Source organism: Anomaloglossus baeobatrachus, chromosome 4 (genome assembly GCF_048569485.1).
Source record: "Anomaloglossus baeobatrachus isolate aAnoBae1 chromosome 4, aAnoBae1.hap1, whole genome shotgun sequence".
NCBI classification, from domain to species: Eukaryota; Metazoa; Chordata; class Amphibia; order Anura; family Aromobatidae; genus Anomaloglossus; species Anomaloglossus baeobatrachus.
In genome coordinates, this window is record NC_134356.1 from 225,415,808 (window position 1) to 225,443,746 (window position 27,939).

The following is a 27,939-nucleotide window of genomic DNA, read 5'->3' on the forward strand; positions in this document are numbered from 1 at the left end:
GCTGGTACGCGTCACACGAACTTACCTTCCTAACGACGTGGCCGGCGAACAACCTCTTTTTTAAGGGGGAGGTTCGTGCAGCGTCACAGCGACGTCACACAGCAGGCCACCAATAGAAGTGGAGGGGCGGAGAGCAGCCGCATGAAAGACACTCCTACCTCGTTGCCAGAGGATGCAGGTACGCTGTTGTTCGTCATTCCCGGGGTGTCACATGTAGCGATGTGTGCTGCCTCAGGAACAACGAACAACCTGGGTACCAAACTAGCAACGATTTTTAGGAAACAAACTACATGTCAACAACCAATGATTTTTTGGCAGGTTTCAGATCATTAGCGGTCGCTGGTAAGTGTCATACGCAACGACGTCACTAACGAGGCCGGATGTGTGTCACGAATTCCGTGACCCCCAACGATATCTCGTTAGCGATGTTGCGGCTTGTAAAGCAGCCTTAAAGCTGGTGTCACACTAAGCGACAGCGACAACGACGTCGCTGTTACGTCACCATTTTCGGTGACGTAACAGCGACCTTGTAAGTCGCTGTTATGATCGCTGCTTAGCTGTCAAACACAGCAGAAGCAGCGATCATAACGTCGCTGTGCTACATGTGCAGAGAGCAGGGAGCCGCGCTTAGCGCTGGCTCCTTGCTCTCCTAGGTACAGTACACATCGGGTTAATTAACCCGATGTGTGCTGCAGCTACATGTCACAGTGCAGAGAGCAGGGAGCCGCGCGCACTGCTTAGCGCTGGCTCCTTGCTCTCCTTGCTACAGTATACATCGGGTTAATTACCCGATGCATACTGCAGCCACATGTCACAGTGCAGGAGCCGGCACTGGCAGCAAGAGCGGAGGCTGGTAACCAGCGTAAACATCGGGTAACCAGGGAAAGGTCTTCCCTTGGTTACCCGATGTTTATGCTGGTTACAGCTTACCGCAGCTGCCAGTGCCGGCTCCTGCTCGCTTCATTTCGTCGCTCTCTCGCTGTCACACACAGCGATGTGTGTGTCACAGCGGGAGAGTGACGACCAAAAAATGAAGCTGGACATTCAGCAACGACCGGCGACCTCACAGCAGGGGCCAGGTCGTTGCTGGATGTCACACACAGCGACAGCGACGGGACGTCGCTGCAACGTCACCAAAAATGGTGACGTAGCAGCGACGTCGTTGTCGTCGTCGTTATGTGTGACACCAGCTTAAGACTGGAAACAATTAGGAAAATTTTCATTGAGCTACAAAAGAAAGCTGGGCTATTTCAATATTAAAGTTAACATGTCGTAAGGAATTTATGCCGCAAACTAATGACATATAGTATATGTACGGGCCCTTTCATGATAATTTAATCCATACCTTCATTGTAGAAATCCAATTAGCAGTTTCACACAAATACAGCTTTAAAATCCCAAGCAAATGATCTGCAAGTGCTTCAAGTTGGGACTTGCCAACAGAGGCGCACGCGCAATATTGATTTACATCAATACCCCAGGCATTGATGGTGCTGACCAGAGATCTCAGTAGGGAGAGATGGTCACTGAAACAAGAATGACCTGTCAGCCAGGCACAGGAGGCAAGCAGTGGGCGAGGAATAGGGAGAGAGGCAGGAGAACTGCAAGTGCACTATCCCACAAAAAAGTACTTGCAGCTTATTTGCATATGACTTATCAAAAGCTGGATTTCTACAGTCAAGATAAGGATTTAATCAGCATTAAAGTCCTTGTGCATTACTAGTCATTAGTTTGAAATATAAAATCCTCTTGTCATGTTCACTTTAAAGGGTTGGTTTGGACAATACACCTACCGCATAAACAATATTGGGTAGTGCGTGGCTCAAGCCAAAATATATAGATGAAAAAAGGTTGATTTTTGGAATAAGAATTAAATCAGTTTTTAATATACTTACTAGTTTTAATATAATTAATAAATAATAGTACTTCTTATATGTAATGCTTTGTCATAACATATTATCCTTATGAAATCATAATCACACTGTTTTACTGAACATATATATGTTTTAAAATTACAAACTTATTTTTTACAGAGGGAAAACTTAAGGAGAGCAATGTAATTCCCCCACCTCCTGGAGAAGGTCAGTATATGTGAATAATGCTGTTAAAATTAGTGACTTTTCAGCTAAGTGGCTTTAAGACATTACTAAGTAGATAGCCCCATTACTCCGACAATACATACCATAATTTTAATTGAAAAATTGATTGGTTATATTCCCTTTGTAAGGATTTTGTTATATACACATAAGATACATTAATACACTATATAAGTAAGTTTGACTTAAGCATGTACGGTATAGGAGTTTAGGCTTTTTGATATCGAATGATCAAAAACAATCACTGCCTCCCTATGTTTTAAAACCATTTAGTTCATAAAATAGTTCTCAAGCTTCACGATTGTTACCCTCTGTACAGGCTTTAAGGATGTCCTTACTCAAAACTTAGGATTCAAGAATCCATGTTTGCATGGACTGGCCACGTATCTCTTGACCTAAACTCAACATTCTCATAATTACATAGGGGCTATCAAGTTCGGATTATGAGACCCACGGCTGGTCCTGCATTATAGTCCATACTCGAACCACAAAAGACAGATGTGTGAATCTAGCCTAAAGTTGACATATAAATGCATTTCGGGATTGTATTTAATAATTTGGAGATTTGTCACTAACAAAGGTTATAAAGGTTATATTTCCATAAATCTCCCCTTGTTCATTGGAGTTCTGTTGACATTATTTCATGGTGAAAGACCGTTTATATTCCTTATGGTGCACGTAGGAGTTATCAGTAGTAGCCATGTTGACCACTGGGTTGGTTATGATCTTACTGGACTAGGCATCCTGGGCCTTCCTGAGACCATGGTTAATAATCTCTTTTGGATTCAATACTATAGTAAATCAAAGACTGGTTTGGGTCTTTGATGATGTAGGCCTTCTGCACATGGCAGCTCCGTCATGTAACTACATCTCGTCCCCTAATCTGACTATAGTTGTCCACTTTTCCTTTATGTTTTTCACAGCACAAGTATGATGGTATTATTTCTTCACTATGTTGTGGTTATATGTGTTCTTAGTTAGGGAATACTTGGCAGTGTTGTTTTTGGCAATGTTGGTCTTTGTATAATTGGGTTTTGGATAGTAATAGAGATAAGTGAGTGCGCTCGATGCTGCTTGGTATTCGATCGAACATCGGGGTGCTCGGAACGCTCAGTGCTCCATTGAGCTAAATGCTCAATTCCCTGCTCTGTTACACGCCTTGACATAGCCCTTGGCCATCACAGTCCCCATCATCCACAGTCAGCAGACATTGCCAGGCAACCTCTGTTCCGCCTTCCTTGCCACCAAAGTCCCTATTATCCAAGTGCAGCTGGCACTTCTGTTCGTGTGCGCCATCCAAATGTCCCCCTCCCCCCCCGCCAAAGTAACTGTGCGGTTAGTTCTGTTCAAGTCCCCATTTCAGAGAAGAGTGGGATTTAATTTTCAGAACTGGAACTCGAGTGGAACTAACCAAACAGTAACATTGGCTGGGGAGAACATTTGCACGACCGTGGAACGAAAGTTGCCAGGCGATGCCAGCTGCACCAGTATGATAGGGACTGCGGTGGCTAGAAAGACAGAATGGAGGCTGCACGTGCATGATGGAGACTGTGGTGATTACATCCATGCATCATTGCTTTGTATATCTTAACATATATTTTTTATTAATTGTATCAATGTATCTAAAATTGGAAAGGAGGGACCTTTGCAAATAGTCTTATTAAAAATGCCCTATACTTTAGTACAGCGTCTATGCAGGCAAATATGTTTCCATAGTATCAGACCACAAACGTCATGTAGTCTGAACATGCAATTACACCCTAATCCACTAGCTCTCTATTTTCTATTTTTTACTAACTCCCAAAATGAGGTAATGAAAATCTAAAGGACAGACAGATGGCAACACACGTGCAGTATCCATTTGCTTACAATCAAGAACTATAGACACATAGATCTGAATTGAGGCTTTAGAAACAACCTCTTTCAAAATTATTTATTTTATGTGACTTTGAGTAAAAACATTAGATGACATTGAGTAAATTTTTTTTTGTTTTTTTTTTACATTTTCCTATGGTTCATACCTACCCAGGAGTATATGCTGGACGTATATTTCAGAAATGCAATTTGAACATAGTCTTATTTGATATTTAATTATGTCATTCATTTGCTAAATTAATCATATTTTTAAGTAGTTGAAACACAAAATCAGTAAATACAAATACAGTGGGTGAAATAAGTTTTGACCATGTCACCAATTTTCAAAATAAATATATTTCTAAATATGCTGTTGACATTAATTTATCACCTGATGTCAGTAACAACCCGTCTAATTTACACAGGCAAAGAAATCAAACCATAGATGTCCATAAATTTAGTGATGTGGAACATTTACTTAATACTTCGTACAAAAGCCTTTGTTGGTGATGACAGCCTCAATACGCATCCTGTATGGAAAAACCCGTTGTATGCATTGCTCAGGTGTGATTTTGGGCCATTCTTCCACACAAACACTCTTCAAATCCTGAAGTTTCTATGGGCTCCTTTTATGAATCTGAGCTTTAGTTCCTTCCATAAATTTTCTATTTTATTCAGGTCAGGTGACTAGCTCGGCCATTCCAGCAGCTTCATTTTCTTTGTCTGAAACCAATCGAGATTTTCCTTGGCTTCATGTTTGGGAACATTGTCTTGCTGAAATGTCCACTCCCTTTCATCTTCATCATCCTGGCAGATGGCAGCACATTTTTATCAAGAATGTCTCGGTACAATTGTTCATTCATCCTTCCTTCAATCACATGAAGTTTGCCAGTGCCATATGCTGAAAAACAGCCCCTCACCCTGATGCTCCCACCTCCAAACTTCCCTGTTGGTATCGTGTTTTGGAGGTGATATGCAGTGCTTTTTGGCCTCAAAAACATGGTGTGTATTATGGCATCCAAAGAGTTCAATTTTGGCCTCATGTAACCAAACTATATTTTCATAGTATTTCACAGGCTTGTCTAAATGTTGTTGAACAAATTTAAAATGCACTTGAACATGCTTTTTGTTAAGCTATGGAGTCTCGCATGGTGAGTGAGCATAGAGGCCATGGAGGTTGAGTGTATTACTTTTTGTTTTCTTTGAAACAATTGTACCTACTGATGCCAGGCATTTCTGTAGCTGTCCACAGGTGGTCCTTGGCTCTTGGACAACTCTCCTGATAATTCTTTTCACCCCTCTGTCTGAAATCTGGCATTGAGCACCTGGTCATGGCCAGTTTATGGTGAAATGATGTTCTTTACACTTCTAGATTATGGCCTCAACAGTGCTCACTGGAACTTTCAGCTGTTTAGAAATTCTTCTGTAACCAATACAATCAGTAATTTTGCAAAGATCTTGCAAAAGCTTACTGATTTTACCCATCATGAGATGTTTCTTGTGTGGCACTTTGGTAATGAGACACCTTTTGATAAAACATCAGTTGAACCAGCTGACATTATTTTTCACTAAGTGTCAGGATTGATTTCACATTACTGATAGAGTTCAGCTGGTCGCATGACTTTCCATAGCTTTTTGATCTCTTTTTCTCCATGTGTTCAATCCTTTTTCCACATTCTCATTTATTACACATAATTTATGGACATCTATGATGTGATTTCTTTGCCTGTGTTGATTAGATGGATTGCTATTGACATCTGGTGAGAAATTCTTGTCAATAACACCTTTAGAAATATATTTACATAGAAATTGGTGACATAATACTTATTTCACACACTGTATATATACAAATACATAGAGCTAATACAGCTTCTGCACTTAAGATAGATGTGTTAAAGAACACTTGCAAAGAAACAGTGGTCTATATGCTTTAAAGGTAATCTGTTGCCAGGTTTTTGTTACCCAATCTGATTCCAGTGATGTGTCATTTTGATAAAATCACTGTTTTATCTGCTGCAGATCTGCCAGTTTAGTGAATGCTGAGCTCTGTATAACCCATTGATTGGCAACTTTCTGTGTTATACAAAGCTCATGATTATGTCTGACTATTTGGCAGCAGGTTTACTATCATGTAATGATAATCTCCTGCTAAGAAAACAGTGATTTTATCAAAGCTACCGCAAACAGCCCAGTAAAGGTGGTTTAACACATAGCGATGCAGCAGCAATCACGACCAGCGATCTGACCTTATCAGGATCGCTGCTGCGTTGTTACATGGTCGCTGGTGAGCTGTCAAACAGGCAGATCTCACCAGCGACCAGTGACCAGCCCCCAGCCAGCAGCAACGCGTGGAAGCGTAACTAAGGTAAATATCAGGTAACTAAGGAAAGCACTTCTCTTGGTTACCTGCTATTTACCTTAGTTACTAGCGTCCGTCGCTCTCACGCTGCCAGTGCCGGCTCCCTGTTCCCTGCACTCATAGCCAGAGTACACATCGGGTAATTAACCCGATGTGTACTCCAGCTACGTGTGCAGGGAGCCGGCACTGGCAGCGTTAGAGCGGCGGACGCTAGTAACTAAGGTAAATATCGGGTAACCAAGGAAAGGGCTTCTTGGTTACCCAATGTTTACCTTGGTTACAGCTTACCACAGGCTGCCAGACGCCGGCTCCTGCTCCCTGCTCGCTTCAGTTCGTCGCTCTCTCGCTGTCACACACAGCGATGTGTGCTTCACAGCGGGAGAGCAACGTCCAAAAAAATGAAGCAGGACATTCAGCAACGAGCGGCGACCTCACAGCAGGGGCCAGGTCGTTGCTGGATGTCACACACAGCAACAGCGACGGGACGTCGCTGCTACATCACAGAAAATGGTGACTTAGCAGCGACGTTGTTGTCGTCGTCGCTGTGTGTGACACCACCATTAGTGACACATTGCTGGAATCAGGGTGTCTGTCTCTACATTATGCCGCTTTTAGATTTGGTAGCAAAAACCTGGTGACAGATTCCCTTTAATGATGTAGCTCATAACACTTTCTTGAAAAAGCCTGGCTGCCCTCTCTGTGTAAAATTAGAACATGGTATAAATTATATCTGTGTTTAAGCCAGAAGAATCCAACCACGTGGATGACCTGAATTCCTAGAAAACAATTGCATTAGCGCTTCAGTGAATGGCATTGTTGGTAATTGACATGTTAACAAACCCCATAGAGCATCATTAATAATTATTTTTCTAGATTATCTACAAGAGTCGGCATAATAAAAGTTTAGCATCACATGTCTGCTGGTTACTTGTGGGGCAAACCTAGTAATCCCAACTAAGAAACTGGATGACACATGAAAGCATATTTGTTGGCATAATCCAAGTGTCAGTTGTCTTATTGGAGACAAGAATCTTATAATTAATCTATTTATTTCACTGTTTGATGTGAGAAATTGAATAATCCCGAGACTGAACATGTAAAAATGGCAGCTTTTTGTCTTTACATATGCAGTACTGCTGTAAGAATATACAAAGGTATAATAAATCATCAGTTCAACTGGGATCTGAGACTAAGTCAGGTTTGCTTCAAGTAGCAAATACAGCTTCCTTAAATTTCCTCAAAGCTTTTAACACTGTGGCACTTGAGAGAGTGCCACATTCATTGAAATGTGTGACCGAAGACTGGTAAGAAAATGTACTCGCTATTCGCACAACACATCATTGGCAGTGACACTAGGGGCTTGCAGTGTAAAGGTGATGAAGCTAAAATATTCCAGTCTACTCCAAGATAACGGAGATGGGGTGATGAGTGCTGAAAAATTACCCACTTAAGTAACAATAAATGACAGGCCTGTCTAAATACCTGGATAACAAGACTCATGAATGGAGATGAGCAAACCCGAGGTTCGGTGTTCGGACCAAACACAAACTTTACCCAAAAAAACAGAGTTTGGATTCGGATATCGGGTGCTTTATGTATGAACACCTCTTGCGCGAGTATCACTGTGCTTGGGTATGATCGGTGCTCAGCCAAGTGCGAGCCGCCTTCAGTGTTTGAAAGGCTCACACTGGGGGTAACAACAGTGTGATCGGATGTAGCGTGTAGAAAAATCCCACCCACCCCTTTATTATGGCTCCATAATATAACATTATTGGTAAAGTTACTGGAAGTGTTCTGTTTATGGCTGGCTGCATGTAGGTGGAGACCGGAACAGCCCCATTAGTGACTTCAGTTGGGGTTCAGGTCAAGTCTGGGTCCCAAACCGAACTTTATCTAAAGTCCAGATGAAGCCGCCAAATCGAACTTCAACAACAGTTCCGCTCATCTCTATTCATGAAGAATGCCTGTATTGGGGTGCCCTGCTCAGGGGAGCTCTCTGGCAAGTCTGAGACCAGAAGGTCACAACACCTTATTATTTGTCACAACACCTTGAGTTTATTTGTAACTGCTTTCTTTTGATGCTTTAGCGGTTAAGGACATTTTCTTGTCTGGCTATACTTTGTAGCCTTGATCTCAGGTGCAGTTATTTGTGATCCCTTCTCTTTGCTATAAAAGGTCACATGAATTATCATCTAATGCCGGTGATAGACTAAATTTTAAGTTGTCCACTTTGGAAGGAGACAGTTTTTGGAAGAAGCTGAGGTGTTATGACAATTGCAGCCATTGTGCTTTGCTGCATTGTAGGAGTTTGGAGATTCTTTTTTTCCCTGTCTGTCTCCCTAACCTTGTGTTGTATTATTGTAGTAGTGAGACTAGTGCTTTCACCAGCCTTCTCACTAGCCTGGGTGAGTTCAGGACAAGTCAGGGCCTAGGTACATGATTGGCACTGAGGGCCAAGACTAGTTAGGGACGTTAGGAAGTAAAAGGAACAGCCTCAGGTGAATGCAGGAGGTGCCCCGCTCCTCTTTCTCTAGTGCCAGGGCCCACAATTGTATTGTGTCCCTGGTGTACCCTGTGTGTTGTGGCAATCACTGGGGGGTTTCCTAGTCACTGCATGACAATGCCTGATGGATCCACAGAGCACAATGGCTGAAAAAGAGTAAAAATGGAGTGCGTTTACGCCTTTTTTAGGGTTATCAAACTTTCTAGACAGGCACAAGTATGTACTACATATACAACTCCTTTCCAAATTTGCATTACATCCTTTCCTATGACTTACTGATAATCAGGAATATTTGATAATCTGACCCCTTTCTGGCATTTCAGCAGTCACAAAAACTCTTGTATAGGATGTGAAGCTTTAATCACCTGAGTTAAAATAGCGATATTGTCAGGAAAAAAACTGCAGTAATTATATTATTAGAAATACAGTCCTACTAATGATAAGGTCCATCATTAGTGAGACATTAATACAGCAGTAGTTCCACACAAGCTTGTAACAGTTTTCCAAAGAGCATACTGTAAGGAGCACTGGTGGACACAGACATAACAGGACCCCTATGCAGGAAAAGCATATGGACCATTTACTGTCAAATAGTTCATCATAATGCACAATTTCTTCTATTTTGGAGGTGGAAATGGTCCTCCTTACCCCTTGATCCCCTGTGTGGCTGCCCAGGCTGCACAAGTGGCTCTGGTACGAAGATATGAGTAAATTGTAAAGAAAAAGTATCACGCAAGTCTTCCAAGAAAAGAATAGGCCCCTTTACACACTGCAACATCGCAAACGACATCGCTGTAACGTCACCGGTTTTGTGACGTTACAGCGACCTCCCCAGCAACATTGCAGTGTGTGAAACACATCAGCGACCTGGCCCCTGCTGTGAAGTTGTGATCGCTACAAATCGTTGAGGACCATTCTTAGGTCCTTTGTTTCCCGCTGTGCAGCATGATCGCTAGAAAGTCTCAGTGTGTAAAGGGGCCTTTACAGAGACTTTGTTAGCGACTTCCCTTTCAGACTGAGAAAGGGAAAGACTGAGTAGTCTCGAAAGCTTGCAATTATTACCATCTTTTCAGTTAGCAATTAAAAGGTATCAACCACTGAGGACTCTCTGTTCTTTTAAACAATTTTTTCATCAGGCTAAACTACATTTCATTTCCAGTTGTCACTGACAGAAAACAGGCTTCCCCTTAGGCCTCTGCCACACTCACGTGAATTTCACGCACGTGCCGAGAGACACGTATTTCCCCTGCGTGTTGCGTCCAGGTAAGTACGTGTCTCTGGTACGTGCGTGACACGTGTGTTCTACGTGTGCTATCCGCGATAGCACACGTAGAACCGGTAATTATTATACTCACCTGGTCCTTCCTGATGTCCGCGCTGCTGTCCGTGGTGCTGATCCTCGGTCTCCAGCCCTCCTGTCTCCCCGCTGCTGCTGCTGCCAGGCAGTGAAGTGAATATTCAATGAGAATAATGAGCGGCGGTCGGCAGCAAGAGGCAGCAGCGGCAGAGACAGGAGGGCTGGAGAAGGTGAGTTAATGTTTTTTATTTTTTTCCCTGACATGTGTGTTTACTCCGGCGCGTGTCACACGGGACCGCATCCACACTACACCCGTGTGGTACGGGTGCGGGCCGTGTAACACCCGTGCTGCCGGAGAAAACACTGACATGTCAGCGCTTTGAAAATCGCACACACGTACAAACGTACACGGACACACGTTCCGTGTGGTTTTACGTGTGTGTGCCTGCTACCATAGGGTAGCATTGCTGTACATGTCTCCGTGCCGCCGGTACGTGTAAAAAAATGACAAACACGTGCCGGAGGCACGGATGTGTGGCGCAAGCCTTAGCTAAACTGGCTTTTTGCTTGAGGTGGAGGGAGTCAGATTTAAAGGGAATCTATCAGAAGGTTTTCGCTGCATCATCTGAGAGTAGCATGATGTAGACAAAGAGATCACAAATCCAATTATGCATCACTTAGATTACTGTCTGCAAGCATTCTGACAAAATCAAAGACTTTAGTTCTAGCATGATACAGAGCTTATCAAGCTGCCTCCCCCATGCTAGACTTTCACTTCACATTTCTAAAGACAGAAGCCGCTAATCACAGAGGGGACAGAGTTGCACCTAAGATCACACACTGCTGGGTCCGACTAACGATAAATCTAGGAAGCTTAAGCTAACATTGCAGGTAAAAAAACACACTTTGTGATAAGAGACGCAGGGCTGAATTCTCTGTTTTAACTCTTACAGCATGCTGTCTTCAGATTACATACCAAAAACCTGCTGACATATTCTCTTTAAGATATATCAGAAAGACTGACCTGCACATTGGATGTGTGGGTCAGTCTTTTTGATATATTTGTAGTGCATTTCTTTCTCTTTGAACACTTTGCCCTGTAACCAGGCTGTGTTCATTCTCCTTTATTGCTGGATCCTATATGTCTAGACATGTAAGTTTTTAACCCAGATAAAGGCATTTGAGTTAGGTTCCTGGTACATAGAGATATACCTTGCCGTTGGTTACCGGGCTCACATGCATTGGCCAATACATAAGCTAAATATCTCTTTTTTCAAATATTCCTATACCAGTGATGCAAAACCAGAGTTCACTTATTCATTGTTAGCATTCTAGTGTGCAGCTGTATGTGTTTTGTAATTATATTCTCTTTAAGAGACCCTTCTGTAGCATACTTGCTTTAGGAAGAACTGCCAAGATTTAGATTTTCTGTTAAATAAGAGGCATACTATTAAAAAACAGGCAATTGAGAAAAAGTAAGAAAACGTAAGACATGCACAAGTGATATAATAGTCAATGCTAGTGTTGGGGCAGCATGGTGACTCAGTGGTGAGCACTGTTAACTTGTAGCACAGAAGACTTTGCTCTGTACAACCAGATGCAACATCTGAATCTCCAAGTATTCAAGTTTCATTTGCATTACAAAAATCTTATAAAAAGTGGCCTTATTTTATTTTATTTATGAGACACATTAGATATCTGCTTCTTCTGCCTCTTGGACTGATCCTAGATTCTTAATACAGTATTGTCAAATCACAGGTAAAATCTGTGTCCAGTGAGGACAGATTTTCCCATTCCTGAAATAAGATATGACAATTGGTGCTTATAAAGTTCTATGAAGAGGGGAAACAGAGGAGCTAGAGGAAGAAACAGACATTTTAATACAAGTTCTCTCCTGAAATAACACTTACACTTTATGGGTGCATTCAAGCGAAAATATAAATCGAACCAAGATCAGACCCCAATGACCGTGGCTCTCCCAGCCCGAGATTGACAGCATCATATAGTTCTATGTAGCTGTCATGCTCTGGTGAGGAGATGCGTGGCCAGTCCGGGCATTGTGGTCCGATCTCTTTCCGATTTATACGGTCGTCTGATTGCAACCTTAATCTGAGGATAGAAGCCGCCAGAAGCCCAATCACATCTGATTTTTTGCTTGCAATACCTTCAGGGTCGCAATTCGACCTCATTCATTCATATTCTAAATCTGGAAAAATAATTTATTCTCAGCAGAGGAGATCAAACCTAATGATACAGTCCCAGAGAATGAGAAAGGTAAGTGGAGCCTGGTATGTGTTTGGGGTAGACCATGTAGAGGACACTAGTAGATTAGTTTGAATTTTGCACCATTCTTTTTATGCATGATGTCACAATCGTTTACGTGAGTGTCTTGCATCACCATTTTTTTTATCTTTCAATTATCATTTAAAACACAAAAAAACAGGGAATTTAAAGTGGTTTTCCCCTCTTTAACCTTTATACCATTGGGATTGTCCATCTTGGTGGCCTTTTTGTTTTCTTACTTAAATGTATGCACTAGGGCTGAAAATCATTTTTGCAATTGGGTGTCATTAAAATGTTCCACCATTTGCCTCCTGTAGCTGCTGTGTATTGTGTATTGTGCACACTGTGTATTGTGGCTGCACAAAGAGATATTTATTTTAACAGATGTGTTAAAAAGATTATTTTATGCCACTTACCGTGTGTTTCCAAAAATAAGCCCTAGCAGGAATTTTCAGCATTTTTGGAGCAAGGCTTAAATATAAGCCCTCCCCCGAAAATAAGCCCTAGTCCCGGATCAATAATGAAGTGTCCGTGCAGCTAAAAAAGTTAAAGATACTGCAGGATACTTCATTATAGACAGCGGGCACCCCGTAATCACACTCACCCGACGCCGAGCAGAGGACCTGCAGTGATCTCACACACACATCTGATCCCACACACACACAATCAGATCGCACACACAAATATCGGATCATACACACATCACACACATCGGATCGCATGAATACTCGCCACATCCAGGGACACCGATTTCTTCTGGCTGGCAGAATACTGTGAGGCTGTGCAGTGCAGCGCAAGGACCTGCCACAATGCTAGCTTACAGGACCTGTGGGCCGGACACGTGACTTCCTCCCATCATTCCCTGGGGCCAGAAGTATTCTGTAACGATGGATGTAATGAGTGTGTGTGTGTGTTTGTGTGCGAGTGCGTGCATGTGTCAGCCAGCCAGAAGCAGGGAGGATGCCATGCAGCACCCACCGGAGAGCACAGTGATGACCTCAGAGCCACGCAGACGTCCGGGTCTGGTAAGTAGGATTCTCCTGGGAAGTGGGGTGTCTGCTTTTTTGGGGGGGTAAACTTACCCCCAACCATGTTTCTCCAAAAATCAGACCTTCTCCAAAAATAAGCCCTATTGATTTTTGGTGGGGCAAAAAAAGTAAAAGACAGTGTCTTATTTTTGGAAAAACACGGTATTATTATATGTATGACATATTCTTCTAGTGCAGGTTTCCTCACAGATTACACAGCTCTCCAGTGTATAACATGGCTTCTGGTAGAGTAAGATGTGACCAGACCTGTCCAAAATCATGTCCCCAACACATCTAGTAAAAAAAAAAATAATGTCCCCAACCCCATAAACTCATTCTGCAGCCAGCAACAGACAGTCTATTACATTGACTATAGGAGGAAAGTTGCGGAAAATGTTTAACCCCTTCACAACATTTGGTGTAAATTTACATCATGATCAGGAAGGGGTTCTCACAAAATGACATAAATTTACATCATGATGACGAAAGTTATAGCCGAGCTCTACTGTCACAGCCAGGGCTGGTGCCCTCCCTACTCCTGGCTGTTTAACCCAATAAATGGCACGATCAATAACGATCACAGCATGTATGAGGCTGGAATAGGGAGTGCGCACCCTCTCCCTCCCAATTGGGACCTCCATGAGGTGATCATATTGGCCCGATCAATGTCATGGGTCACATAACGACCTCCGGGTCTGCCAGCTATGACAAGCCTGTTAGACCTTGCCAGGGGCATAGTCTAACAGATGTTCTATCAGTGTTGCACTGACAGGTATAATGTATTGCAATATATGTTAATGTCCTTTAAAGAGACTAAGTAAAAAAGGGGAAAAAAATTGTAAAAATATTTTAAAAAATCTGAAAATAAAGAACAAAAATATATACTGTATATTATAGCAATAAATATGTACGGTATAGCTATGTAAAAATAAAAATAAACAAAAAAGTACACATATATAGCATCACCGCGCTTGGAAAAACCCGATCTATAAAACTATCATACTAATTAACCTTTTCAGAGAACATTGTAACAAATAAATAAAAATCATAGCAAAAACTGTACTTTTTCATCTTAGGCGGGCTTTACACGTTGCGACATCGCTACAGATATATAGTCGGGGTCACGTCGTTAGTGACGCACATCCGGCGTCGGTAGCGACATTGTAACGTGTAAATCCAAGGTGCGACGATGAACAAGCGCAGAGCGTACAATATCTTTGATCTGCGCAATGTCGTTCATTTCCATAATGTCGGTTCGGCCGCAGGTACGATGTAGTTTGTCGTTCCTGCAGCACCACACATCGCTGTGTGTAAACCAGCAGGAACGACAAACATCTCCTTACCTGCATCCACCGCCAATGTGGAAGGAAGAAGGTGGACGGGATGTTATGTCCCGCTCATCTCCGCCCCTCCACTTCTATTGGCCGGCCGCTTAGTGACGTCGCGGTGACGCCGAACGCACCTCCCCCTTGAAGGAGGGATTGTTCGGCGGTCCCCACGACGTCGCCGACAAGGTAAGTGCGTGTGAAGCTGCCGTAGCGATAATGTTCGCTACGGCAGCGATCACCAGATATCGCATGTGCGACGGTGGCGGGTGCTATCACGCTTGACATCGCTAGCCGATGCTAGCGGTGTCACAACGTGTAAAGTACCCCTTAGAGCTGAAAAAAGTAGGATAAAACTGATGCAAAAAGTAATATGTAAATAAAAATAGTACCGCTGAAAACACCATGTTGCCCCACAAAAAACAAGCTACCATACAGCTCCGTTAGTGAAAACAATAAAAAAAAGCTATAGTTCTAAGAAAACAGCAAGGCAAAAACTTTTTTTTTCTATTAAATTTATTTTATTTAAAAAAAAAACAATATAAATGTGGTATTGCTGTATTCATACTGACCCAATGAATAAGGCTATCTATCACTCTTAAGTCATGGTGAACGGAGTTTAAAAAAAATAATAATTCCTGAATTGCTCTTTCTTTTTGATTTTGCCTCATGAAAAGCAGAAAAGAAAGCAATAAAAAATATTATGTGGCCCAAAATGGTACCAATAAAAACTCCAACTCATTCCAAAAAAAAACAAGCCCTCACATGATTCTCTCAGAAAAATCAAAAAGTTATAGCTTTCAAAATTCTGTGATGAAAAAAACTTTTATTTTGTAAAAAAGCCTTTTTTTTTAGTGTGATAGTCCCCAAACCTAAAAAAACTAAATTGCTGATAAACTTTTAATCCTTCGTATTTCCTATATTTTCATAAATAGACGCAAATCATATCAACCAAAATATAACAATAACATGAAGTAGAATGCGCCACAAAAAACAGTCTCCAAATTACTGGTAAATTTCAAAGTGTTTCAGAGTTATTACTTTATAAAGTGATACTTGTCAGAATTGTAAAAATGCGTCCTGGACAGGAAGGTGAAAACAGGTTCGGGGGTGAAAAGGTTAAAAAAATGTATTGCAAAAATGATTTTTAGTCTCAATTACATGCATTTCAGTAAGAAAAAAAGTTGTCACCAAAGTTGGACAACCCTTTTAATGCATGAATATGTGAAAAAGGTGATGGGGTCCTATAGTGACCCCCATTCACCAATTCTGCTGCCCTCACAAACTCCAATAGAGTTATGGCAGCACGTGCAAAAGTCTTGGAGAGGAGAAAACCTTTTAATTGTTTTTTTTTACCTATTAGAATGCCAAAAAGCATGTGAAAAAATGCATGATTTTTTTTCTCTTGACTCATATACTGATATCATTCAGTGGCATCTGGCACATGTAACAGCACCCTAAGGACAGAAATAAAGTGTGCACAATTATTAGGCAATTTTGTATTTTTGATGAGTCATTTTATTATTGGACAACTACAGTGCTGTTGGTCAACCCAAAAGATTAATAAACCTGAAATCTGAATATTTAAGATTTTCTTCCAAAGAAAGGAACATTTGTCTTCATCTATGTATGCACAATTATTGGGCAACTTTTACTTATTTTGCTACTAAATGAAAAACATACTGTTACGGTCACCGAGGAGCGGCGAACGTCCGGGAACAGACCCTCTGGGCTGTACACCGGACTCCCCTGGAGGAGCTAACCTCGAGCTAACCCCTATACAGGCATTGTAAGATGCATCCCCAGGGGGCCTATATGCCCGACTGCCAGGACAAGTGGTGTTGGTTCTTATGGATGGGAGAGACTCTGAAGTCCAGTACAGATGTGGTGGCAAAGATGTAGCAGCTCGAAGGTGGTGGATGCTCAGACGTGACAGCATGGAAGTATTGGTAGCTTAGACGTGGCAGCACTGAGGTGGTGGTAGCTCAGACGTGGCAGTGCGGAGGTGGTGGTAGCTCAGACGTGGCAGCATGGAGGTGGCGGTAGCTCAGACGTGGCAGCACGAAGGTGGTAGCAGACTCTAGGAAGAGACACAGATAACGGGTACAGGTAACTGGTACTAAAACACAAGATGCAGGACTAGATACAGTGATGGGTACAGGACCTGAGAACTAGCAACGCATTACGAATAGGCAATGTTGCTCAGGCACCTCCCCTAAGGAGAGACAGTTTTAAATACCTTCAGGCTGATAGCTGACGTCAAGAATCACTTCCGGGTAATGCGAAGCTGGCCCTTTAAGAAAGGGGCGTGGCTGCAAGAACCATATGGGCACTCACAGTAGGCCTGCGTATGGCTTGGAAGCAGGAGGAGGCCACGACAGACCCCGGGGCAGTACCGCACCTCCACCTTGCTGGCGTCTGAGTAGAAGTGGAGGTCTGTGCCCGTTACTGATCCAGCCATGAGTCCATCCATCTGGTCCATCAAGAATCCCTTTCATCCCATCAGACCATAAAACCTTTGAAAAGTCTTTCTTCAGATATTTTTGGTCTCAGGCTTGATGTTTCAACTTCAGTATCTTGTTCAGTTGTAGGCAGTTTCAGCCCTCCTTACCTTGGCCATGTCTCTGAGTACTGAACAGAACAGTTAAATCTCTTGTTTAGTCCATTTTGCATGAGGAAAACGAGCTACCTAATAATTTTACACACCTTGATAAAGGGTATAATTATCCTAAGGCCACATCATTGCACAAATACACATCACCTGATCTGCTTTGTCCAATAAGCATTCAAGTGTATACAGCTTGGATTTGGAAAATCTGCATAAAAATGATGATATGGTCAATATACTGATTTTCCTAATAATTGTGCACAGAGTGAATGATCAATCATGAAGTGTCTCTTTTAGAAATTCTTGCATCCCCAATGAAATAACAGTTCTAGAGCATTGTTTCTCATAACTCTGCATTGTGCCTCCCTGATTTGTAGAGTTAAATTTTGTGGGTTTACTGTACACCTATTGGTGCTTAAAGGGAGTCTGTCACTAATTTTTTCATCACCTAATCTGAGAGCAGCATAATGGAGACGAGACACTGATTCCAGCGATGTGTCACTAACTGGACCTCTTGCTATAGTTTTCATTAAAAACATAATTGTTTTATCAGCAAGAGATTATCACTAGAGGAGTAGTAAGACCACCATCTGTATAATCAAATAACCATGTCGCAACTAGTTATATACAGTGCCTACAAGTAGTATTCAACCCCCTGCAGATTTAGCAGGTATACACATTCGGAATTAACTTGGCATTGTGACATTTGGACTGTAGATCAGCCTGGAAGTGTGAAATGCACTGCAGCAAAAAAGAATGTTATTTATTTTTTTATTTTTTTTTTAAATTGTGAAAAGTTTATTCAGAGGGTCATTTATTATTCAACCCCTCAAACCACAAGAATTCTGTTTGGTTCCCCTAAAATATTAAGAAGTATTTCAGGCACAAAGAACAATCAGCTTCACATGTTTGGATTAATTATCTCTTTTTCCAGCCTTTTCTGACTAATTAAGACCCTCCCCAAACTTGTGAAGAGCACTCATACTTGGTCAACATGGGAAAGACAAAGGAGCATTCCAAGGCCATCAGAGACAAGATCGTGGAGGGTCACAAGGCTGGCAAGGCGTACAAAACCCTTTCCAAGGAGTTGGGCCTACCTGTCTCCACTGTTGGGAGCATCATCCGGAAGTGGAAGGCTTATGGAACTACTGTTAGCCTTCCACGGCCTGGACAGCCTTTGAAAGTTTCCACCCATGCCGAGGCCAGGCTTGTCTGAAGAGTCAAGGCTAACCCAATGACAACAAGGAAGGAGCTCCGGGAAGATCTCATGGCAGTGGGGACATTGGTTTCAGTCAATACGATAAGTAACGTACTCCACCGCAATGGTCTCCGTTCCAGACGAGCCCGTAAGGTACCTTTACTTTCAAAGCGTCATGTCAAGGCTCGTCTACAGTTTGCTCATGATCACTTGGAGGACTCTGAGACAGACTGGTTCAAGGTTCTCTGGTCTGATGAGACCAAGATCGAGATCTTTGGTGCCAACCACACACGTGACGTTTGGAGACTGGATGGCACTGCATACGACCCCAAGAATACTATCCCTACAGTCAAGCATGGTGGTGGCAGCATCATGCTGTGGGGCTGTTTCTCAGCCAAGGGGCCTGGCCATCTGGTCCGCATCCATGGGAAGATGGATAGCACGGCCTACCTGGAGATTTTGGCCAAGAACCTCCGCTCCTCCATCAAGGATCTTAAGATGGGTCGTCATTTCATCTTCCAACAAGACAACGACCCAAAGCACACAGCCAAGAAAACCAAGGCCTGGTTCAAGAGGGAAAAAATCAAGGTGTTGCAGTGGCCTAGTCAGTCTCCTGACCTTAACCCAATTGAAAACTTGTGGAAGGAGCTCAAGATTAAAGTCCACATGAGACACCCAAAGAACCTAGATAACTTGGAGAAGATCTGCATGGAGGAGTGGGCCAAGATAACTCCAGAGACCTGTGCCGGCCTGATCAGGTCTTATAAAAGACAATTATTAGCTGTAATTGCAAACAAGGGTTATTCCACAAAATATTAAACCTAGGGGTTGAATAATAATTGTCCCACACTTTTATGTTGAAAATTTATTAAAATTTAACTGAGCAACATAACTTGTTGATTTGTAAGATTTATGCACCTGTTAATAAATCCTGCTCTTGTTTGAAGTTTGCAGGCTCTAACTTATTTGCATCTTATCAAACCTACTAAATCTGCAGGGGGTTGAATACTACTTGTAGGCACTGTATAAACCCATGCAATATAGAGACTCACATACATGCAGGACAAGTCGCTTATGATGCGCAAAGGAGAAAGGGTCTACTTCTTGTTTCATATAACAAGGAGTATCACATATAGATCGCCAGGAAATTCACAAATACATCCTGAATATAGAATAGTTGTGCACTATAGTGAATTATAATTTTTTTATGAATAGCAGCATAAAGAATAAGACTGGAAATCTGAGGACGCCATTCCCTTGCAAGTCTTGCTGCACTATCCTATATTCAGGATGTATTTGGGAATTTCCTGGGGATCTACATGTGCTACTCATTGTTATATGAAACAATGTGATACGCCATTACATTACCATGGAATGTGCGCCCCTTTCACCATGTATGTATACTATCCCCACCCCATTTTCTGGTCCCCAATGAAGTATTTCTATTTATAGTTGATTGTGGACCTTTTTCTCCTTTTTTATTTGAGCTTTCTGCCTACGGACAGTGCCATACTCTGGTGTAGGCAGAGTTATACAGAGCTCAGTATTCAGAGAACTGTCAGGTCTTCAGCAGATAAAATAGTGATTTTATCAAAACTACAGCAATCAGCCCAGTAAGTGACACTTCTATTTCTGGCCATACATCATGCTGCTCATAGACTGGGTAACCAAAATGTGGTGACAAATTTCCTTTAAAGAAGTATTTAAAGAACCAATTGAATGACCCCAAAAAAGAAACCTAAACACTTTTCATCTCCCCTGACACCCCTATGTATATGTGCACATAATGAGCATTTACAGCAGATTATTTTGCATTTTTTAGGAAGGGAAAAAGCTGCATAAAATATATACTTTTTATGTGTTTTTTACCTGCATTTTTATGATACCGAGTTGAAAAAAACTCTTTGATGGTTCAAATCTGTAAGGAAAAATGAAGCACACTTGTATAAGATTTCAGAAATCTCATTCACTTTACTTATAGTGTGTTTTTAGCTTTGAAAATTGTGGGGGGAGAAATTGGCAAAAATGCAACATGTGAACAAGTCCTTATGTCATAAGTGTTACACTGGTAAACTATGAATCATTCATTTGAGAAAAAAAAACTAACTTTTTGTAATATAAAAATAATTGTACTTCCTGCACAGAGCAAAGCAAACCTAATGATGTTGCGCCTGAACATGAAAAAGGTGAGTGGACTGTAGATGAGGGGTGGCTATGTAGAGCAATAGTGCTTGCCTGAGGTTTACATTCATCCAGCACTCGAGTTTGCAATGTCTGAATATTCTGTATTTTTTCATGCATGACTATTAGTAGTAGAAATTCTAGTTTAATATTTGTAGTTTTTTATAACTTTGTTTTGCTACTTTATTTAATCTTCTTAGTTTTCATTGTGAAGTTCCAATATCACTACATATTCTATGTACGCACCTGTTAGGAGCTGCTGGTTTTCAGTCATAAGAGCCTGGCAGGAGCTGCTGGCTTTCAGTCATAAGGGCCTGGCAGAAGCTGCCGGCTTTCAGTCATAAGGGCCTGGCAGAAGCTGCCGGCTTTCAGTCATAAGGGCCTGGCAGGAGCTGCCGGCTTTCAGTCATAAGGGCCTGGCAGGAGCTGCTGGCTTAGTTATAAGGGCCTGGCAGGAGCTGCTGGCTTTCAGTCATAAGGGCCTGGCAGGAGCTGCTGGCTTTCAATCATAAGAGCCTGGTGCGATTACAGGGATTGCCAACTATAATGTGAGCGGCAGCTATAATCACTCCCCAGCACTTTAATTGACAGCTTGGTCTGCAGTCCATTTGTGCAGCACATGCTGTTAAGGTGCCAGGGATTGATTACAGCTGTACTCACAGTATAGTGAGTGATGACTGTAACCACTTCCTGCACTATCCCTATGACTGAAAGTGAATGGCACTCAGGACGATATAAGTTTATTTTCTCCCAGTAGCCGCACTTTCAGTAAGGTGGCCCAGCAGTATTTTAATTCTATTTCTCTGCACTATATCTTTAGGTAAAAAGCGTTTTTGGACTTGACAGGTTTCCTTCAAAATAATTGTGTTACCTGAATAGCAACTGCCCATGTCTTATTATGGAATTTTCATGTCACCTCTGCTTCAAAACACCATTTATTAGCCATGCAGAGAGCAGCTGTAAAAAAGATTGAACATATTAGGCAGATTCTGGCCATGTGACATGGTTGACAGCTGCCTATAGCTGCAGAAACCAGAGCTCACTCTGGTCACTGCAGTTTAACCATTTGAATGTTGCTGTCTGTATTGACAGTGATCGATATGTTAGGCTGCTTTCACACTACGTTTTTTTAACATGCCTCATGAACGTTTTTTTGCTGCAAAAGCGGATCCTGTTTTTGCAAAGAGAAACGCATGCAAACGCAAGTGTTATTTTACAGGATCCTGTCACTTGAAGTTTATGGGCGGGCATTGGAATCATGTGATCGGGAGTGAGGGGAACGGAACGTGACAGACTGGAAATTCAGACGCAGCTGGGGGCAAAAGAGAGAGGAGGAGATAGGAGGAGAGGAGGAGTGGAGAGAGGAGGAGTGGAGTGGAGAGGAGAGGAGGAGAGGAGAGAGGAGGAGAGACTAGAGAGGAGGGGAGGAGAGGAGAGCGGAGGAGAGGAGAGAGGAAAGGAGAAGAGAGAGAGAGGAGGAGAGAGGAGGAGGAGACAGAGGAGGAGAGGAGAGAAGAAGAGAAGAGAGGAGAGGAGGAGAGAGGAGAGGAGAGTGAGAGGAAAGGAGAGAGGAGGAGAGAGGGGGAGAGGAGAAAGTAGGAGAGGAGAGAGGAGGAGAGAGGAGGAGAGGAGAGGAGGAGAGACTAGAGAGGAGGAGAGGAGAGAGAGAGGAGGAGAGGAGAGAGGAGGAGAGGAGAGGTGAGAGGAGGAGAGAGAGAGGAGAAGAGGAGAGGAGAGAGGAGGAGAGGTGAGAGGAGGAGAGAGAGAGGAGAAGAGGAGAGAGAGAGGAGAGGAGAGAGGAGGAGAGGGAGAGGAGGAGGAGACAGAGGAAGAGAAGAGAAGAGAGGAGAGGAAAAGAGAGGAGAGAGAGAAAGAGAGAGGAGACAGAGGAGAGAGAGGAGAGAGAGAAAAGAGAGGAGAGAGGAGAGGAGGAGAGAGGAGAGAGAAGAGAGGAGAGAGAGGAGAAGAGAGGAGAGAGAGAGGAGAGAGAGGTTGAGAGAGAAAAGGGAGGAGAGAGAAGAGAGGAGAGAGATAGAGAGAGAGAGAGAGAGGAGAGGGAGAGAGAGGAGAGGGAGAGAGAGAAGAGAGGAGAGAGAGAAGAGAGAGGAGAGGGGATAGAGAGAGAGGAGAGAGAGAGAAAAGAGGAGAATGGGAGAGAAGCGAGAGGGGAGAGAGATGAGAAAGGAGAGAGGAGAGAGAGAGAGACTGTGATCACGCCGGGCTTGTTTCTGGCCAAACAGGATACTGTGTATCAGCATGCCAGTGTTCACATGCGTTTGTGTGCGGTATAGTCAGGATCCAGCAATTTGCAGTATTTGGACGCAGCTCAAAAATGCTACAAGTAGCATTTTTTAAAAAAGTTAAAAAACTGCAAGTCGCTGGATCCTGACTAAACAGCACGCAAACATATGTGAACTCATATTGACGCGAGTCCATTGCAAATGCATTGAAATGAAAACGCATTTGCACTGGATCCGTTTTTGCATTAAAAAAACGTTCAGGACGTATGCTAAAAAAACCTAGTGTGAAAGCAGCCTAAACAGAGGCCGTTAAAGGCCACTATGGCTGTTGCCACTTGTCCTCCTGTGAAACTTCACCTCAGCCTGGACATTGTGGGCAAACATTATTTTAACTATATGCTGCAATACAGTTATATTCCAGTATATTGTATAGGTGATCAGACAGTCACAGGTTCATGTCCCCAAGGGTTGCTAAAGAAGACAAAATGTAAACAATATATGAAAATAGGAAAAGGAAAAGAAAGCATATTTGGTATCGCCATGTCCTTCAAAATCTAATATATCAAATTAAAATAATTAAACTGGATGGTAAACAGTGTAAAGAGAAAAAAAAATAACAATAGGATTCCATTTCTAAGGTCACCCACGTATTTAAAAACTTTGCAATAAAAAGAAATAAAAATGTTGTATCTACCCAAAAAAAGAATCAATAAAAACTTTAGTTTTCCATGTAAAAAAACTAGACTTTACACAGCCCCATCAAGAGACAAAGTCGTGATATGACGACTCAAACCAATGTTTGTCAGCACTTGAGTAAAAAAAACTACTCATGTTTGATATTCCTGTAATCACCATGACCTGAAAAATCATTTTGTGAGGTAATTATTACTACTGGTAATGACGGACTTGCAGATAACCGGGACCGGTGGACCTAACCGGGCATCTGGCCAGATTTTTCGGTCCTCCTATAGAACTATGGGGACCAGAATCCAGCAATTAAAATGGTGGTAGAACAGATAGTGGGCTAGGAGTAGGCTTGCAATACTTACCGAGGCTACGGCGGGGCTGCAACTGCTCCAGCAGCCACCTATTCCCTTCCGGGGCCACACATTAGCCTTCATGCATATGCACTGCTTTCCCCACCCACCGGCGTCTGTGATTGGTTGCAGTCAGACGCACATTGATTCTGAGTGACAGCATGTCAGCTGACTGCTTCCATTCAACATAACTGGCCAAAAGGCAACTAGGGGTACCCTAACTCAAAACCTAAAACTTAACATTTATTATAATTAATTATAAATTGACCATCTAAAACCATAGCGGAAAAGGAGGACAGTTAATAAGTCATTCTCAAATATGCTAACAGGCCGCGGACCTGTTTCTCCTATTATAGTGCATTTGACAAACCCTCTCTAATTCAGCTTATTTTAAAACATTCAGCTATTAGCATCCGGAACATGTTTCACCATGTCCGGCTTCATCAGGGGACTGACGCTATACTTGATTAAAGGCACTTTCAGCCTCTTTACTCATTCCTCTATAATTTTGGTCTCTTCTCTCAATGTGGATGAGCAGCAACTTGTCACTTCTTCTGGGTTAGAGCCTTTACTGAGATCATAAGTGTTGCTTTGGAATGCTCTGATTTATAAAAAAAGATAAAAATCATCTATGTAATCAGGAGAAAAAAAAACTAGATGTTTTGTAAAATGAAAATTAATGTCATTTCCTATGCAGAGCAAAGCAAACCTAATGATGTTGAGCCTGAAAAGGCAAAAGGTGAGTGGACGGTAGCTTTCGTGCCTGTGTAGACTAGTTGTTGCCTGAGATTTCTTTTACTGCATTATGTAGTGCTACCATAGGGTTTGGATTGCCTGGATTTTCTGTATTTTTTGCATGCATGACTTAGTAGCCATAATTCTAGTTTATTGTTTTTAGTTTTTTAAAAATGTATTGTCTTTGGTTCTAGTTCGTTATTATGCTGTTTTGACTTCTCTTAGATTATTTTATTGTGTAGCGACATTGAATCACTATGGATTTATTTTGGCATTATGGACAAGGATTATAAAATGCTGATATTAGTTCACTAAAATCATTAACTATAAAACTGGTCTCTTTAGAGCTAAATAAAATCTTGAACAGTAATTGTACAAGTCTGTTGGGTAGGTCTCTTTATGTGTTTAAAAAGGACATTGCAGGTTGTAACAGGGCTGTGAGTAAGCACCAGTCTATACTAATTTTGGATAGTTATTAGTGATGAGCGAGTACTAAAATGCTCGGGAGCTCGAGGCTCGGGCCGAGCATCTCAAAATACTCGTGTACTCGGCCCGAGCTCCGAGCCCAATGTTATCCTATGGGAGACCCAAGTATTATTCTGAAATGACCCCCGGCAGCATGTAGAAACCATAAAACTGTAAATTAAAAAAAAAAAAACGTGCGTGTGTGTGTAAGCGTGCATATATATATACACGCGGAGTGGAGTGCGGGAGGGGCCGTAGCCGAGCGGGGAAGTGTCGGGCTAAAGGCACGGTCATGCTGTGAGGGCCGGCCAATCACTGCAATTCCACAAGTAACAGGGCTGTGGCATTGCAGTGGTCTGCCAGCCAATCCCTGCATAAGGGATGGCTGTAAAAAGAGCGCCAACATGAAGACCACGAGTACAGCACAAGTATCGCGAGATTACTTGGTTCCCGCCGAGTAGCCCGAGTACATTGATACTCGTGCGAGTACCGAGTAGTAACAAGCATACTCGCTCATCACTATTAGTTATCTTAGATCATCTTAGAAGGCTGAAAGTAGAAGTCCGTGTTTCACAGTAAGTATATGGACAGCAATACCCGGATCGATTGCAGGTCACTTGGAATATAGATGTCTGTTAGTTGTAGGACAACCATGGTTGATCTGGGCACTGTGGTCAGTATAAGGACCAATAAACATGGATGCTTTGAATTCAGCCTAAATTGCACCACTCCTGCAGATGGCAATGGGTCTTCTTCATCTAAAATTTGTGTGTTTTATTCTTTCTGATTTTATATTTCTCTCTACCTTTACAAGCTTCAGGACTTGATTGCAGAGAACAATATCTCGGCATGATGCTACGACAGATATGCTTTATAGTGGCGATGATTTGTATTTGGTGGTTCATGTCAAACTTTATATATGGCTAAATAGATACATTTAAAGTAACAGGAGAACAGATATGTATGTGGTTTCTCCCTTATAACCTGCAACAATCTTGTTCTCTTTATTTTCCTTGTGTTTTTTAGTGAATGTAAATAATCATAACACTGGGGAACAAGAAAATTGGCGCCTGATATATTTAACCTGTTTTTAGGTCAGTTTTTGTTACTGATTCTAAATCTGCCCTTATTTTCTGCCATTGGTTGTAGTTAATGAGATGTGATATACTCTATAGATATATGCATACGATCGATCGAACACTAGGTCTGATGTCTACTAAACAATATTTTTTTTTAGTTTGGTGAGTTGTGCCAGGACAATTACTTTAAATAGACCTGCAGTAAATTGACATCATATGGGTGTCCCAGTGTCCTCAATATCTTTTTTCTATTGTTCTTAAATCTTGGTGGAATCATTCGCCTTGCTCTTTACTGAGGTCACCAAGGTTTTCTAGGAAACTTTCCAAGTGGCTGAGGAGATAGTTCACTTTGATAATCCTTGTACAGCCAAGGTGTCTGAAAGAATGTAGCATTCTTGCTACTAGTTCAGTGTAATTATCTGCTTTATAGTTCCCAAGAAAATTCTGCCCAACCATAGTGAAAGAAGACCATACATCTGCCTCAGCATTGTTCAATGAATCTTTGAAGTGTGGATCTCTCTTGACCTTTATTGTTGTAGCTTTGATCCTTCCAGCTGCACACCGGAATTGGACAAACTGAGCAGAGCACGTCAGTGCCTCTCTGTGAGTGACAGCAGTCTGGCTGCACATGCCCAGATCACACTTCACTCTCTTCTCAGCCTGTTTTACAGTGTTGTGCTTTGATGTGACAAGTGCTGCAATGTGCTAATCTTGCAAAGTGATATACTATCTAATGAGCTGCACATCGCAGCACTCGTTACATGAAAGCACCGCACTGTAAAGCAGGCTGAGAAGAGAGTGAAGTCTGCACTGCAATGTGCTGATCATTAGATAGTACAGTGCTGGCCAAAAGTATTGGCACCCCTGCAATTCTGTCAGATAATACTCAGTTTCTTCCTGAAAATTATTGCAATCACAAATTCTTTGGTATTATAATCTTCATTTATTTTGCTTGCAATGAAAAAACACAAAAGAGAATGAAACAAAAATCAAATCATTGATCATTTCACACAAAACTCCAAAAATGGGCCAGACAAAAGTACTGGCACCCTTAGCCTAATACTTGGTTGCACAACCTTTATGCAAAATAACTGCGAATAACTGCTTCCGGTAACCATCAATGAGTTTCTTACAATGCTCTGCTGGAATTTTAGACCATTCTTCTTTGGCAAACTGCTCCAGGTCCCTGAGATTTGAAGGGTGCCTTCTCCAAACTGCCGTTTTGAGATCTCTCCACAGGTGTTCTATGGGATTCAGGTCTGGACTCATTGCTGGCCACTTTAGTAGTCTCCAGTGCTTTCTATCAAACCATTTTCTAGTGCTTTTTGGAGTGTGTTTTGGGTCATTGTCCTGCTGGAAGACCCATGACCTCTGAGGAAGACCCAGCTTTCTCACACTGGGCCCTACATTATGCTGCAAAATTTGTTTGTAGTCTTCAGACTTCATAATGCCATGCACACGGTCAAGCAGTCCAGTGCCAGAGGCAGCAAAGCAACCCCAAAACATGAGAAAACCTCCGCCATGTTTGACTGTAGGGACTGTGTTCTTTTCTTTGAATGCCTCTTTTTTTTTCCAGTAAATTCTATGTTGATGACTTTTCCCAAAAAGCTCTACTTTTGCCTCATCTGACCAGAGAACATTCTTCCAAAAC

General features: G+C 42.2%; 1 protein-coding gene across 11 annotated transcripts in view; it reads left to right on the forward strand.

Annotated features, from left to right (window-relative positions):
- Positions 1-27,939, forward strand: part of MYBPC1 (myosin binding protein C1) — a 173,195-nt gene that overhangs the window by 32,284 nt on the left and 112,972 nt on the right. For 8 of the 11 annotated variants that reach the window (XM_075344695.1, XM_075344703.1, XM_075344705.1 and 5 more), the window contains 4 exons: positions 2,034-2,081; positions 12,339-12,383; positions 20,696-20,737; positions 24,707-24,748. In XM_075344695.1, coding sequence (XP_075200810.1) covers positions 2,034-2,081; positions 12,339-12,383; positions 20,696-20,737; positions 24,707-24,748 — 177 coding nt within the window. The remainder of the gene's footprint in view (positions 1-2,033; positions 2,082-12,338; positions 12,384-20,695; positions 20,738-24,706; positions 24,749-27,939) is intronic. The other 3 variants (XM_075344701.1, XM_075344704.1, XM_075344696.1) reach the window with 2 other exon arrangements.